The sequence below is a fragment of the Microcaecilia unicolor genome, unplaced genomic scaffold, assembly GCF_901765095.1.
Source record: "Microcaecilia unicolor unplaced genomic scaffold, aMicUni1.1, whole genome shotgun sequence".
In the NCBI taxonomy this organism is placed as follows: Eukaryota; Metazoa; Chordata; class Amphibia; order Gymnophiona; family Siphonopidae; genus Microcaecilia; species Microcaecilia unicolor.
Genome location: NW_021963273.1, coordinates 64,509 through 82,280, shown reverse-complemented (window position 1 = coordinate 82,280; position 17,772 = coordinate 64,509). Strand labels below are relative to the sequence as shown.

General features: G+C 40.3%; 1 protein-coding gene across 2 annotated transcripts in view; it reads right to left on the bottom strand.

Annotated features, from left to right (window-relative positions):
- Positions 1 to 1,016: 1,016 nt before the first annotated feature.
- The window catches only part of LOC115459130 (probable E3 ubiquitin-protein ligase MID2), a 44,181-nt gene continuing 27,425 nt past the window's right edge, over positions 1,017 to 17,772 (bottom strand). For both annotated transcript variants that reach the window (XM_030189002.1, XM_030189003.1), the window contains one exon: positions 1,017 to 4,634. In XM_030189002.1, coding sequence (XP_030044862.1) covers positions 4,229 to 4,634 — 406 coding nt within the window. In that variant the 3' untranslated portion in view covers positions 1,017 to 4,228. The remainder of the gene's footprint in view (positions 4,635 to 17,772) is intronic.

Sequence of the window (17,772 nt, the reverse complement as noted above, 5' to 3'; positions counted from 1 at the left end):
GTGTCTAAATGTAGACAGGTTTCCCCGTTCTATAAAAATGCACATAAATTCGAGTAACACCCCAATACACCCACACTCCTCCCCATGCCTCCTTGTCAGCTACTCACGTTAGAATCTACACATGCCTCTTTTTAGAATATCCCTAAAAAGAATTGTGCATAAATTCCAATTATTGCCGATTAGTGATGATATTTGGTTGTTATCGGTCAATTATCATCGATTGGCTTGTTACTCAATTGAGTAGCGTGCGTTCATTGGTCATGCACATAATTTAATGCGTGCTACTTGCTGTGCCTTGTATAGAATCTTGGAGTTAGTGTGCACTAATCATTAGCGCGCCTTAGTAAGAGGACTCCTTCATTTCCAGAAATCTGGAAATGGAGAGTTTGGAATGACTATATTTAGATGCTAGTTGGATGAAAATTTGGAATACACTTTGAAGCAGAGTGGATTATGCTCTAGATGAATGACACTGACCACAGTCTAATATTTGACTCGTTTAAGGAGGCAATTCAATAACAGGGCACCTACAAATAGGTGTTCAAAGAGCACCTTGTAGGAGCTTATCTTATAAAGGAACACAGGCACTTTCTATAGAATAGAGTTGGCATAGTTTTAGTGCTGCACACAAAGGGCTAGATTCTATATACGGCACCGAAAAATACCTACATAATCGGTATTCTAAAAGCCACGTCTAAAGTTTGGCATGGTTTATAGAACACATGCTTAAGCAAGAGAGTCATGCATAAATTTAGGCACATCCATTTGCACCAATGAAAACCTGGTGCAAATGGCTGTGCCTAAATTTACAAGCAGAGCATCATTATTCTGTAATTACATGCGTAACTCAAAGCCATGCCCCCATTTCAGCACTCCATTTTTTAGACCGTACGTAAATTTTAGGTATGGAGCCCATGACTAATTTTAAGCGCATTGGTCCCAATTAAATCTAATTAGTGCCAATAATTGCTTGTTAAAAAGCCAATTATTGGCACTAATTGGCTTGTTATTCAATAAATTGCACATGCAAATTGGGAATGTGCTTAAATTTGCATGCACAATTTTTGCCAACCTTTATAGAATCAGGGGGAAAGTATTCCATAAGTTACATTTGTAAGTTTGGGTCCCAGCCATGCTCTCCTACCCCACAAACATCCCTTTGTAAATATGTGCTATACATGTATTATGCCTTCTTACAGAATAGCACTTAGGTGGCATATTGGCATCTACAGGGTACTATTCTATGCATTTGCAAATATTAGCATCTAGTATATAGCACTGCCCCATAAATGTAATTTATGAATATTCTGTTGAAAATTGCCTTGAACTATGGTTGGGTGGTGTATGTTTTTAAATTAAATTTGTTGGGGGTTTTTCTTATGGCATGACTAGCTCTAAGCTTTTCGTTATTCTACATGTGTGGTTCTCAACCCAGTTCTCAAGACACACTGTCAGCCTGTTTTTCAGAATATCCACAGTGAATATGCATGAAACCAACTTGCATTCAAAATGGAGGCATCTCATGTACATTCATTGTGGATATCCTGAAAACCAGACTTAGTGGGTAGGGTCCATGGACTGCGGTGAGAAACAATTTGTTCTAAGCAAACTAAACATGTGACCATTTGCTCCCCCACCTCATTTCAAATCTATTGTATGATGCAATTTTCAGGATCCTGGCTCACTTCTTATAAGGCCTAATGTCAAAGGACTACCTGGCCAATTCATATCTTTAGCATTTTAGACTTCCTGACCCTTAATAGATTCTAGGAGAGTGAAAATTCTAAGACAGAAAACATCTTGGTGAACAGTGAAACTCTTTAGAAGAATTATATATAACAATAACCTTAAAATATGTATTTTCTTGCAATTTGGGAAATAAAATTTCATGCTTAGGTAACGTAAAGTCTCACAGAAGGCTTTGATAAATAACATTCCAGCCTAAATCTAGTTCATATTTCCAATGCTTTACTTTCTTATTTTTCTTTGTTTCTTCTCTTTTACCTCGATTCCTCCTGATATTTCTCTAGCTTTATCCCTATCTACTCTACGCTTTCTTTGCCTTTTGCTTAAAAATGCAGAAATCATTTTAACTTGCCAATGAAAGATGGCCATTGTCAGTACTTTGCAGGTACTTTTCTAAGCACCTTGAGCATGTACAACAGAGTTTTACAAGGTTATGTACATGCTTATAAAATTACCCAGGGGTATACGCAAATAAAAGTAGGTGATGGGACACATAGCATCCACCTTTGGGCCCTATGCATTTAAAGTGCAAAGTGACTGGTGGTCACCAGGTACTGTCCAGCAAAGCTATAAAGGCATAGACAACTAGATGTATGGGCAACTGTGTCATTAGTTTTTGTAGCTGTTTTAAACTATTATATAATTTGATGATAAGACATGGAAGGGTTAGAGGGACTGGGTGTCAGATTAAGTATACTTTTATGCTCATGTAAATAGACTAGGAAGATAACAAAGACTGTCTTCGATATAGAGTGATGATATCTTACAAGTGTACAAGTTTCTGTAGTTGGCAGCCAGGATAGATCTTACCAGAGTAGAATTTGACAGATTGGATGAGTCAACTGGTCTTCACCTACGGTCGCTTAGTATGTTATATACCTTACTGTGATTAAATATGTTACCCAGGAGTTAGCTGTTTTTTTTCAGTACTCTTGATTGGTACATTGAACCTTTGCATACCTATTTTAAGGGTTTGTTGATCTGAGCACAATTTTCTTCCATGCTCTCACACAATCATTTGCCAAGGAAACAGATTCTACTTTCCTCAGTTAAGGAAAATCCCATTTCCACATGGTAAGAATGAAGGGTCTCTAAAAATTGGCAAATTGGCAACAGTGTTTGGTCTTCTTGCTTTCTAACCCTATTCGTATTCAGACCTTGAACTCTAACACATTTGTTTTTCGTTAAACTGATATACAATCAAAACAGTTCATTGTGAAAGTGCATTGCAAATATGCCTTTGTGCAGCAGAAAGCAGTACAATACTTGTTCATAAATACGTTTATACATGATTTTGTACAACAGTAGTCTCACTGAAAGGACTTCTCCGCTCTGCTCCATAGCAGTACATTTTGGGCACAATCGTTCGGTTTCTTCCATTTTCTCTTCTTGTAGTTAGAAAGCAACAACAGTGTTCACCCCCTGCCCCCTACAGTCCTATCAATAGATGAAGGAAACATATAGCTCCATACAGTTGACAAATACTGGGGAAAGAGACTGCACAGGTGACAGAGTGTGGATGCTGCACTCTATCAAAACATTAAAGATTTAGAGTTGGTAACTGAGGCTAGTAATAACATTAACAGAGAGCCTCTTCATCCAGAACAGACTTTGCATGGAACCTCTGGACCATTCTGAAAGCCAACCCTTTTGGATGATGACGTCAATAATAAGGTAGAACGCTTCATTTACATTCAAACTTTGTCCAGTGTGGATTATGATACCTACACATCATCTAGTTATCAGGAGTACACTATGAACAGTAACAAATGGAATATTTTCCTTCTGCAGCCTGTTCCATTGCAACTGTTTTATAACCACATATTAATTGTAAGTCCATACTTTAATTATGCTAGTTTTCAGCTTCAGTATATGAACCTGCTTAAAAATATGACAATTTAATTTTTTAAAGCTCTAGATATAAAGACTTTTTTTTTTTTTTTTGCTTTTCTGGAACTCTTATGGTCAGGCATGGCTCTAACCCTCCACCAGGGCATCGTCTAAATCTCTCTGTACACCATCTGACGGGTGCATGCAGGACAAGCTGGAATCACTTTCTAGGCTTGTTTTTGAACCTCCTTTTCTACTTTTTTCATGGGCTTAACATAAAAATACATCACTTGACTCATAACCTATGCAATGAAGAGTTCAGAGCTCTTCACTGCAAAGAACTGAATAGGTTTTTCTCCCTTCAAACAATAATGGCATTCATGTGACAATCAATTACCAAGAGTAGCTGTTCAAGCTATGGATATTCAGATAGTGAATCCAACCTATCAACATTTAATCATGCTCATCTTTTTAGTATTTTAATGGTCAGTATTATATACTGGAGGTTCCTGGTTTAGGAGGGAAAATGCCAAGTACGGACTGCTGACCAAATCCATTTGAAAGAGTTTGTTCAGCGTTTTTTTTTTTTTTTTTTTGAAGTAGTAGGCACTGAACTACCTGCCACTGCAATGTTGTAGGTCCTCCACAGTGCTCAGTGACAGGCTTTCAATCCTGAAACATAAGGGGATTCATGCTGTGGCCTACATATGCACTCCTGTTGCTCAGGGAACTCTATAAAGTCCGGGGCAGGTAGGCCTGACAAGATTGTCACAGACTTGTTCCAAATAGTGAACGTTGGGCACACAGGAAGAACAAAGGAAATGTCAAAAGTATGGAGGTGCAGGCAGTTGGCGGGGTCATAGAAGGACAGCGTGTTGTTATCGTAATCCAGGAGGACACCGAGGCGCTTCAGCTGCAGCTGTGCATCCACCAGCATTTCCTTGTTGTTGTGCCGCACCACAAAGTTGTTGTTACAGCGAGAGAAGACCCAGGAGGAAGAGTTCTTACCTATCCACTCATTCTTTGGCGCCGATTTGTAGGCAATTCCAATGGCATACCTAGTAGAAGAAAAACAATGTTAAATTCCTATAAGAGTGATGCAGGTACCCAGTTTCTATAGATAATAAAAATAACAGACCAAGACTGACTATATCATGTTTATGCTGCCCAAATGTGAACAATTCAAGTAACAGAAGACATTGTGAAATGAATAAAAAATACAGTTCACATGGACTCTTCAAGTGTTTTGCATGTTCCCTTTGGTTTTTCTTTGAAGCTTTAAAATGAGGCTATTAGAGTGGTAGGAGATGCTTAAAACATCAGTAGCACATAATTGCTTGAACCTGGTCAACTAGAAATAAGACCCTATGGTGCTCATTTTCAAAGTTCTTAGACTTACAAAGTTATGTGGAGGGGTCATTTTCGATAGTGCGTCTAAGTCAGACTTTGGACGTTTTGCACTAAACATACCATAGTCGAATAGAAAATACACCAGTTTTTAGGAACGTCTTTCTTTTTTCAAAAATACAGTTTTGAACAAGGTTTTGTGCTTTACGCATTTATCTTTTTAGGCCACTTTTGGAAAAAAAAAACCCAACACAAATTAAAAATGCACAAAATCAAGCTATTGGGATGTAGAAGGGGCCAGCATCTTTAGCAGACTGGTCCCTCAGATATCCCAGAAGACCAATGGGGCACCTTAGGGGGGCACTACTGTGGATTTCATATAAATGCTCCCAGGTACAAATCTCACTATTGCTCCCTTATCTTGTCTGTTGAGCCCTCCAAAACACACTACCACCAACTGTACACCAGTACAATAGCCCTTATGGGTGAAGGGGGCACCTATATGTGGGTACAGTGGGTTTCTGGTGAGTTTTGGAGGGTTCACAGTTTCCACCACAAGTGTAACAGGTAGGAGGAGGCATTGGCCTGGGTACACCGGTCTACAGTGCACTGCATCCACCACTAGACTACTTCAGGGACCTGCATGCTGCTCTAACAGACCTGGCTATAACATCTGAGGCTGTCATAGAGGCTGGTGACTACTATTCTTACTCACATTTTTGGTGGGTGGGAGGGGGTCAGTGATCAATGGGGGAGTAAGGCGGGGGGTCATCCCTGAATCCTTCCAGTAGTCATATGGTCATTTATGGCACCATTTTGTGCCTTATTCATTAGAAAAAAACAAGTCTAGACATTTTGATTTTGTTCTATTATGGCTGTAAAACGTCCAAGTGTTAGGCATCCTCCAATCCCCCTTCGAAACACCCCCGACACTTCCCTTGTGATTTGGACACATTGCAAATGAAATGCATAAATAGATGTCTGCAAAACAGGTTTTGAAAATACCGATTTGGACGTTCTGAGAAGAAATCCGTCCAAATGTTGTTTTATGCCACTTTCTAGATGTTTTTCTCATTCGAAAATGAGCCCCATCGTAACCTATAGAACTTTGTAAGTCTAAGTTCTTTGAAAATGAGCTCCTTTGTCTAATTTATCCAACTTGTTTATTTTGCCCCATATATCTGAGAAAGGACAGTCATATACTGAAGACAATTTTTGGAGGCTACATTGTACATCTGGCTGCTAGAGTATTCTTCAAATATTTCCAAACTGCAGTCCCATCTCTCTGCTTGCACTGCGAAAATGTCAGCTCTTATTTCCTAGGTATCAAGGGATGCGCTCAAGGGTTCCAGAAATTCGCTGAGCAGAAACAGGGAAAGAAGGCTGACTGTAACAGGTGCTAGTGAGAATGAGGAAGCAAAATGATAAAAAAGACACAATAAACCTGTGGAAAGAAACACAAAAGCCATCTAGGGATGAGGGCAGATGTTTTGCAATATTTTATGGCTATTTATAGGGTTGTGTATGCTGATTTAAGTTACAAAAATATGAGTGTATTGTAAAATAAAATGCTATTGATGGGCAGCATATCAGGAAATGAAAGATTATGGCTGGCGGAAAGCAGAAAGATGATAGGGCTAACTCTTTGCAAATGTGTCTACACTATGAAATATTAAAATGATTGCATGACATAGAACACCACGAGGTGCATTTTAGAAAGGACATACAAATTGGAATTGAGACATCCAGGTTGAGGCATCTCAAGTTCCACTAGTATTTTGGAAAAGGATGTACAGCTAAAAGACATGGAGAAACAGACATTTATGTGAATCCACTTTAGAATCATAAACACCTATCAACGGATCAAAATGGGCATATAATTATATCAACCATTTTAGAAACATAAATGTTTATTGTCATAGAGCCTGATATCTATTTCCTGTTTGCTTCTGGAGGGTGTGGGGGGGGAACGGGACACCAGCCACTGGGGAACTAAGGGGACAACCTCCCCTAATCCTCCAGTGGAGAGATGCTCAATATAAAAACTTTTCTGAAACCTAGACATCCAAGACAGTAGCTGTAAATTCAGTGTCAATCTTTTTGGACATACATGTGTACTCCCCTTCTGAAATGGGGAATAAAGGTTTATTATTTAGGACTGCTGTTGGCCCATTCAAAACATGCCCAGGCCACACCGTGTTACCATATGAACGTTTTAGAGTTTTAGATGTGTACTGTATATATTGGCCTTCGGGATTTAGATGTTTATGCCACATAAATGTCTAAATGCTGGTTTATGCACATCTAAAGTCCAATTTGCACTACTAAAATAAGCATGTACACAAATAAACGTGGAGCCCTTTTTTGCATAAGACATTTCCCCCGGTTTACTAAGCTGTGCTAGCGGCTGTGGTACATTAATGCTGACACATCCCATTCACTTTGAATGGCTGTATTGGCAGCCGCTAGCGCAGCTTAGTAAACAAAGAGGTTAGGTAGAAACTGGGACATTCAATTCCCCTGGTATTTTAAAAAAGACTGACCCATGCTCTGTCCACTCACCAGCCTGGCACTATCTGGATATTTTTGGGGCAGTGAGTCATGATTTTAGCTGCGGAAAATTGCCCGAGAGCCTGGCCAGCTGCAGTTATACAGATGGCAAGTGCTGATATCTGGTCAAGCTCTTCTGAATATTAAAGAGCCATATTCCAGGCAATTATATATATCTAATTAGATAGATAAGTGAATACACAACCCTGAAAAAGAAATTCTTACATTTCAAAGGTAATAGACATTACCAAAGAGCTAAGCACAAACTACCCACTAATTATATTGGAATAACTGGAATGCAGATGTGTCACTTCAACCCTGACCATTGTTGGAGGTCCCAGAAGAATCAGATTTGAGGTTGTAAGATTCATTTTCAAAGACCGAGTGTGTTCTGGAATTTCTCTGGATGCCTAGAAGGCACCATCTGTTTCTCACACTGTTTAGCAGAAAGACATGGCACAAATGTCTCTAAGGGTCATGCTTACCATGTGTAAAATCAATATTATATATCTTCTGAAATATATACCCATCAGGCTACACTAGAGAAAAGCCTTATTCTTGAGTCTGTAGTTTAATATCTGGTTGCCAGAAGAAATGAAACTTGAAGTGCACAACTCATGTGTTGTTTCCGTTACACCCACTCAGACTACATGTCAACCCCAATGAGCAAGTTAAATCAAACAGCTTTACAAATGTCTTTAACTCTGGAAAACTACTAAGCGTAAGTGATAAGACACTACCGTTTTCAAAATTCTGCTGCTAGCAGGGTTTTACTTTAAAATGTTTGGTAACCCCATTTACATCACAGTGAACCCTAACACATATATGAAGATAAGGAAACTTTTCATTAATTAAATATGTAGTTGAACAAATATGGCACTGTAGTACCGACAGGATATGGGCCTTAGATCCTCCTTAGACCACAAACTATTACAAACCATAATACATGCTCTAATAATTAACAGATTAGATTACTGTAACTCCCTCTTTGCCAACATCCCACTAGTTCATTTGAAACATATCCAACTTTTACAAAGTACAGCAGTAAAAATGTTATGTGATGCAAAATGGTCAGATCATGTTAGTTCCTTGCTGGTGGAGTAGTACTGACTGCAGTAGGATAAAATTTAAAATACTTATGTTGATGCACCATATTCTATTGACAAGTTCCCCAGTTTCTCTCTTACAATTAGTATGCTGTTTATGATCGCCTCAAGCTATTTTGCTAGTTGTACCTTCTTCGCTGATGTTAAGATTTGAGTCCTCACAATGTGCATATTTTTGTTTCCTGGCCCCTTCATTATGGAACTTATTTGCAGACTGAGCACTCATTATCAAAATTCAAATCTGGGCTCAAACTATTTGGACAATTCTTTCCATGCTATTAGTCTCATGATTCTTGTTTCTTTATCTGCTCCCCAACTTCTGCATCACCCTTTCTGGACGAGGTCTATCAGTAACTGATATTATGCAACCCCTCTTCCTTTCCCTAATGTGTTTGTGGTATAATAGTCTTCTTTTTATTTGATTTGTCTTGTTTTGTTTGTCGGTTTTCCTACTTTTGTAAACTTCCTTGATGTGCTTTCTTGTTGTGAAAGGCACAATATCAAATGTGTCAATAAATATATAAAAATTATAATTTGCTTGTATTATATAGCTGGTTGATAAAAGCAGACCGGAGATGTATCAAATCTATCCCTACAGTTAATTCTATGTTCTAGTATTAAGTACATATGTATTGCCATACTGGGAAAGACCAAAGGTCCATCAAGCCCAGCATCCTGTTTCCAACAGTGGCCAATCCAGGTCACAAATACCTAGCAAGATACCAAAAAAGTACAAAACATTCTATACTGCTTATCCTAGAAATAGTGGATTTTCTCCAAGTCCATTTAATAATGGTCTATGGACTTTTTCTTTAGGAAGCCATCCAAACCTTTTTAAAACTCCGCTAAGCTAACCGCCTTTACCACATTCTCTGGCAACGAATTCCAGAGTTTAATTATTTATTTATTTTTATTTGTAGCATTTGTATCCCACATTTTCCCACCTATTTGCAGGCTCAATGTGGCTTACATTTGCCGTAATGGCGGTTGTCATTTCCGGGTAACAGAATTACAAATGGTATTGCATTAAGGAGCATACATACATGGTAACATACATGGTGCATACATACATGGTAACATATATGGAACAGTGTATATGGAACAAATCGTGGTATATATATATATATATATATATATATATATATATATATATATATATACACACCATATGAATACATACATGGTAAAGAATAAATTATGGTAGTGCATATTACATGTAGTTACATGTTGAGTGGAGAAAATTTTTCTCCAATTCGTTTTAAATTTACTACATGGTAGCTTCATCTCATGCCCCCTAGTCCTAGTATTTTTGGAAAGCGTAAACAGACGCTTCACATCTACCCGTTCCACTCCACTCATTATTTTATAGGCCTCTATCATATCTCCCCTCAGCCACCTTTTCTCCAAGCTGAAGAGTCGTAGCCACTTTAGCCTTTCCTCATAGGGAAGTCATCCCATCCCCTTTATCATTTTCGATATATGATGGAAATATATGCAGTCAAGCTAAAAACCATTCCATTTTCTGAAAATTTGTGTTAGATATTAAAATATGATCCCACAATCTGTATTTTAACGTTACTTATGTTACCTTATATAGCATTACAGTACAAATTCACACAGGTTCAAGATGGTGTGGAGATATTCTGGAGCCCCTGTTCAGACAAATTCCAATTATTTTTTTCTACTGCATTTAATATGGGTAAGAGGAACGTAAAGCTAATCCTGCTTTAACCCTTCATTAAGTTTGAGCATCATGGACTCCATCAATCGAGTGCCAGCATCAGGGCTGAGTTTACCTGCCAAAGCTGGGTAGCACCTGTCCTGCAGATTGTGGAGGTTTCTTTTTAAGCTAGCAGTGAAGCAACAATTGTTTGGAGTCTGAGGATAGGTCTAGAGTGCCCCCAAGCATTCCTTTTCCTCATAGGCGTAGACTGGGGGGGGGGCGAGGGGGGGCAATGCCCCCCCAAACGACGAGGCGCCGCCGCGCCATTAGTTAAAAAAAAAAACACATGCAGGCACGCGCTCCTCTCCATCCGCTTGGCTTCCCTGCCCTCTCTGTCTGCGTCCCGCCTTCCTCTGACGTCAGAGGAAGGCGGGACGCAGACAGAGAGGGCAGGGAAGCCAAGCGGACTGAGAGGAGCGTGTCCGTCTACCCCTCTCTCTTCCTCCCTCCCTCCGGCGCAGGCAGCAGTCTTTTTCAGCGTTCCTGGCAGCGGTAACGATGTACACGCTGCCTTCGGCTCTGCCCCAAAGCCTTCTCTTCAAGTTCCTGTTCCCGCATAGGTGGGAACAGGAACTTGAAGAGAAGGCTTCTGGGGCAGACCTAAGGCAGCGTGTACATCGCTACCGCTGCCAGGAACGCTGAAAAAGCTGAAGACTGTTTGCCTGCGCCGGAGGGAGGGAGGAAGAGAGGGGGTAAACGGAGTCACGATCTTGGACCTCGCGGGGGGGGGGGCAGTAGAAGGAAGATGGATGGAACTGGGAGGGGTGGGGAGCAGAGGGAAGATGGATGGTACTGGGAGGGGTGGGGAGCAGAGGGATGGACCAGGAGATGGATGGGATTGGGAGAGGTCAGGCACAGCAGAGGGAAGGAGCAGAAGATGGATGGGATGGAGGGATGGTGAGCAGAGGGAAGGAACAGAAGATGGATGGGACTGGGAGGGGTGGGGAGCAGAGGGAAGGAGCAAGAGATGGTTGGGACTGGGAGGGGTGGGGAGCAGAAGGAAGGAGCAAGAGATGGATGGGACTGGGAGGGATGGGGAGCAGAGGGAAGGAGCAGAAGATGGATGGGACGGAGGGATGGTGAGCAGAGGGAAGGAACAGAAGATGGATGGGACTGGGAGGGGTGGGGAGCAGAGGGAAGGAGCAGGAGATAGATGGGACTGGGAGGGGAGGGGAGCAGAGGGATGGACCAGGAGATGGATGGGATTGGGAGAGGTCAGGCACAGCAGAGGGAAGGAGCAGAAGATGGATGGGACGGAGGGATGGTGAGCAGAGGGAAGGAACAGAAGATGGATGGGACTGGGAGGGGTGGGGAGCAGAGGGACGGAGCAGGAGATGGATGGGACTGGGAGGGGTGGGGAGCAGAGGGAAGGAGCAGGAGATGGATGGGACTGGGAGGATGGGGAGCAGAGGGAAGCCTACTGGAAAGAAGAAACTGCATAAAACAGAAGACACTGGGACCAAAGCGAATAGAAAAACTAAATGATCAGACAACAAAGGTAGATAAAAGTATTTTATTCAGAATTTATTAATTGAAATGTGTCAGCTTTTTGAAATGTGCATCTGTGATATTTTGCCTGTAAATTTCAATTCCTTCCTCCATATTAGCATATTCATTTGCATATGTATATATGCAAATGATATGCTAATATGCTCCGCCCATTCTTTGCCCCCCCAAATGAAACAGTCAAACTACGCCTATGCTTTTCCTCCATCGATGAGAAATTCAGGGGAAGGTTCCCCAATTTCTGATGATGACTACAGGGTGAGTGGGGGCTCGAGTAAATTGTCAACTTGAGACTGCATTGTCCTCATTGTTTATAAGAGCCACATGAGCTGGGTGCACAGGCAGAGTTGCTGGGTGCACAGGTAAACATATCTCCTAACAGGGACCTCTTCATTACTTGGGTCCCAGTGTACCAGCTGCCTCCATCTTCCCCCTGTAGATCTGCCCCTTCTCTTAACCTTGATGTGCAGCCACTGCTGGAAACCCCCTTCAGAAAAGAGAACAAGCTCCCACTGTGACTGTGTTGGCAGCACTAGAAGCCTTGAAGACATACAGGGAATTACAATTATCTCCTAGAAGGCTTTGGCTACCATCTGGACCCTAGCAAAACTATTTGTGGAGGGTTAAGCTGGATGAATGTCTCCTGTTTTTGAGAAGTGAATGCAAACTTTGCTCATAGTCCTGGATGCATAAAAAAGGAGAACTTCAGGTCAGTGGCAAGGTTGATCCAGTTTCAGGTACAACTTGTAGGATTATTCTGAGGGCTCCACAGAAAATTACCCTAAAGTAAGTTTGCCATCCTGTTTTGAAATCAGAAGTATCTGCGCCAATTAATACCAAAGACCTCTGTAATTTCTTTCAAAACTTTCTGTGGCCAAGCATAAAAACTGGAGAATCATTCTATGACCCAAGAATAGAAGAGGCAGGTAATATCCTTAGAGGCATGAGTACTTTATGGATAGTTATTCAAAGCAATTTAAACAGCCCTGGCTGCTTGTGTGGGGCTATCCAGGAATATTCAGGAGCACTTAACTGGGTAGTATCACTGAATATTCCCTGTAACCGCCTATGTTGAAACTGGGGGCGGAGTTAGGGAGGGGCAGTTATATGATTTTATAATCCATTAGGCTGATATTCAAAACAAGTTAAGAGGGTAGGAGGGAAATCAGAAGGGGTGAACATTGGTGAAAAGTTATGCAGGTCCTGGCCAATATTCAACCCGGGTCCGCATAACTGTCTTGTGCGGGCCCCGGCTAAATATTGGTTGGGACCCGCATAAGCTCCGGCAGCCAGGACATCTACAATTAGCCCTGGATATTCAGTGCCGGTGCCCAGATATGGGCAAAGTTGGTGAATGCGCACTCTTTTGAAAGAGGGAATGCTATGAACGAAATTCTATACATGGTGACTAAAAAAATCAGCACTGAACAAAATAGCACAGTGTTATTCTATAAATGGTGCTTAAAGTGAGGTGCCTACATTTAGGTGTGACCATTTACACCAATGAAGCCTTGATGTAAATCCCTGCACCTACATTAGGCATGGATTCTCTTTATTCTATAACAACTTGTGTAAATTAAAGAAACACCCCTGATCTGCCCATGATCCCCCATGGCCACACCCCCTTTTTGGACTCACATAACTTTTATGCGTGGATCTCAGCACCTACATTTAGATGCATAATTTCTATTTGAAGCCAATTAGCACTGATACATGCAAATTGGGAATGCATACAAATTTGCATGCAATTTTTAATAACTTTTATAGAATTTGGGGAAAGGAGCAAAGAATGTACACTAGAGGGTAGATTTACAAAAGGGTACCAAAAGTTAGGTGCAAAAAAACTGAGCGCTAAGCAAGTATTCTACAATGGCAAAGTTGGACGCTGAAGCCGTGATAGAATATTAGGGTAAGTTGACATTTGAGTGCCAAACTGTAGATGTGAACATTTATGCCATGTCAAAGGCTGGTGTTAATGCTTGGGCGTAATTACATGCTATTCTGTAACTTGGTGACTAACTTTTCCCATGCACAACTCAAAAGAGGATGTGGCCAAGGAAGGGGCATATGGGAGTTCTCAAAGGTTAGGCGCCATGTTATGGAACAATGTTTCTATCAGGCCTAAGTTAAGTGCAACCTGCCCACTACGCCAGGATTCTATAAAAGTTGGGCATGAATAGGGGCTCAGTGCAGATCTTTTCGGTGCCCAACTTTTGGCAATATATATAGAATCCCTCCCCTTTTATATTTAGTTTAGATAATATATTTGCTAGACTGCATTTTGAGGGTTACATCAGGATGAAAGAAGAACAAGAAAAGAGTAAAATAGAGGTCCAATGTGGAGACCAGGTCCGAACAGCTCACTTATCAAAGGTCTGTTAGAAAAGCTACATTTTAAGAGCAGACGTAAATTTCATTTTTGGAGCCCTGGTTGTCAATGGAAGAGGAAGCTGGTTCCAAAGTGTGGGCACTAAGTAGGAAAAAGACGCTTGGCATGTGCATTCCAGAAGCATTGTGGAGGGAAAGGGGACTAGTAAAAGCTGTTCTTGAGAGTCAAGATGCAGAAATGAAAGTAGAATGAAGAAAAGAATGGAAAACCAAAAGATTTTTCCATTCATACTCCTACTGGTTGCTGTTTGTTTCATAGCTCACACATTAAGCAACTGATATCTACAGTCAAATTCACATGCTCACATATCCAGCCTTACTGGTAAGGCAATCAGAGCAGTCAGCAATTTGCTGCAATGTGACCCCGCTTAGATTATTTAGATAATGTGGGTATATAAATGTGATAAATAACAAAGAACAAAGTTCTGAAAGAACAAAGTTGGAGACTATACTTTATACATGCCTTTCTTAGAGTGTACTATACCATGTAATTTAAATTGCATTTGGTACTGTTATAGTAATTAATTGCAAATGTTCTTTTTGTTCAAGGTCTAGTAGTTAGTAAGGTTTATTTTACTGAAATAACTTGATAGTTTCTGCTTATCTCTTTAAGACGGCATGGCGCAATGAACAAGAAATATGTGGGTCATTTTCACTCAGGATGTTCTGAAATGAAATAACTGAAAGCAAATACAGAACATTAAATCTAACATGCTCAAACTCATCTCTAGTTTGTGTCAATCTTTATTCCTTTCTCCTTCCTTCCTGTCTGCCTTCAGGGTTCAAAATGATGGCGGTGCAGCTGCTTATATAGAGCTTCCCAGGAAAGTCCCAACACCAATGAAGATTCTTCAGCACCATTTCAGCAATTGCTTTCAAATGGAAGATTCAAGTAATAAATCCCTAGGTGCTGGTATGCTGAATCAAGTAAAAAAAAAAAAAGAATTGAATTCCTAGTGAACAGCCTCGGGATTGCAAGGAACAGAAGCTTAGGTTAAGTGATTTAATACATGCTGTGTGGGGTAAACAGTGGAATGATTGAATACTAAAACAGTTTATTTACTAATCAATTGTGGCACAGGGAAGAATATTATTGGCTTTATGAGGCTGATGAGATCTCTAAAAAAAATGTGGGATAAGGGATTTTTAGTGTGCCTATAACGCGGCTTAGATTTAAAAATGCAGAACACTGCTTCCCATTACCTAATTCCGCCTTGGAAATGTTAAATAGCATGCATATTTTTACCTGCATATAGGCTGGCAATTTTCAAATAGCCCATTCACCCATGTAACCACACATGTACAAGGGTAAATAGTTTTTGAAAATTACTTTAATGGTGGATATTGTTAGACCTACATTATAGCAGCCAACAACATCTTCCATATAGAACACACAGGTTTTAACAACAAACATTTCTGAAATTGGTAACACTTGTAATTTAAATGGACAATGATGGTATTCTTGCCTTAGGCTACAATTATGCTTAGCCTGAGAAGAAGGTAACTTGTGTAAGGACATATTTGTAAAGTCAACTGGGCAAAGTCCTACTGGTTTAGATATGAACCATAACTTGGGTTGATGTTAAATGTAGAGGGAAAAACCAAGGATCATCTAAATGTAATCCAAACTCACTCATTTTTTTTATGTTCAAAGTAGAGTATAATCCTCAATGGGCCTAATATCCAAATGATTTATGCTCCTAACTGAGTTATGCTCATAAATTGATCTCTTTGAAAATTTACTAGGGCTGAGAGCATACATTTTTACTCATAGTTTCACTAAACTCTTAAATTTAGGAGCATAAAAAGTGGATGGTAACAATGGTGGATTTAGGGTGGGTAAAAGTAGTTAGAAGCTAAGCACTGATTTTCAGCACTAGGCTCATAAATTTAGGCAAACAAATGTCAGGCCTAAAATTATCAACATAACTCTTACGCTCCTAAATTAAGGTGAAATTTCAGCCCAGAGATTATGCTCTAAGGGGGTCTTTATTAAGGTATGCTAGCATTTTTAGCTCACACTAAAAATCAGCTGGTGCTAAACGCCGAGACACCCATTGTATTGTTATGGGCATCTCAGTGTTTACTGCCAGCTAATTTTTAGCGTGTGCTAAAACCTCATGCACACTTTAGTAAAAAAAAAAAAACCCTAAACTTGGCTGAAAATAGAGCACAAGATGGCCAATGATCAAAACTCCATAAAAATACCGCCAGAACACTGCAGAATAACACCCTAATGCTCAAAGAAGATGAGAAACAAATATAGGTTTGCTCATAGCTTTGAGCATAGGGAGTACGGCGGGAGGATTGTGCTTGGCGCATGCACAGAAGAGTTCAGCGGCAAGCTGAGATCCTGTGCGCATGCGCTGGGTAAAACTCGAATGTGAAGCACACACTGGCATCTGTTTTCTGCAGCCTAACTATAAAAGTTTAAATTTTTTTTTTCTGGATGCTTATATTTAGATGCAAGTAACAGAGGCAAATGTGTGCTTTGGTTATTTTATTTTATTTTTTTAAAGCATGGCTGCTTTAAATTTAAATGCAGGACAGGAATGTCAGTGTGTGCTTCACATGCTGTTTCTCACAACCAGCACTCAAGGGCTTGCACGGGCTTCCTTCTGCTTCCAAAGGCAATCAAAACTGGTAGATTTTGCAGAAAGAATCATGAGAGAAGCAAGAGAATCATGGGAAATCCTCTCTTCCAGCACCCTAATGCCTGCTCAGACCTGTCGTTATTTTTTCCAGCGGTAAGGCACCTTTGTTTCAGGCGCTCTTTTCTGATCATTGGGGAGAAATACAAAATAACCTCATTTAAATGAACTTAACTATATTTGCATGCTATCTGTTCTAAGGTCTGGAACGCTCATTGTTTGCTGTGCTAGACCCCTCTGATCATTATGCGCTGGTAAATGCGCTTGTACAGTGCTAATGGCCTCTAGAGCCCGTGTTTACTTTTGCTCATCAGTACTAAGTTTAGGAGGCTAATTTAAAAGCATAAACTTAGGAGCTCAGAATTTTCTGAATATCGGGCCCAATGTTGTTGTATATGTGCATTTAGGGTGAAAGGCTTAAAGTGAACATTGTACCCTTAACCCAGAAAAGGCATGTACGTTCTGGAATTTTGAAGAAAGATTTTATGGCCTCCCTGGATAAATCCCCGGATTCTATATACGGTGCCTAGATTCTGTGCAGAGATACACGCGTAGCATAATTGGTGTAAGGTAATCAGTGTTTTTAACAGAACTTAACAGGCAATAACGAGCACTACTTGGCAATAATTAAAATTTATGTGCGGAAATCGCTAAGCGTATTCTATAAAGAACTGCACCGAAATTGCAAAGTGTGCAGTTCAAAATAAATGTGCGTAGCTTAAAAGGGGCATATTTATGGATGTACTTATGGGCGTTCCAAAATTTTCATGGTAATTATAGAATATGGATCAGTGTGCCTAAATCTATGTGCATGGATTTACATCAGGTTTTTACTGGCGTAAATGGACACACAAAGATTTAGGTGCTACTGTATCGACTAAGGGCCCTGTTTACTAGGCAGCATTATAGGCGCATTAACGTTTTT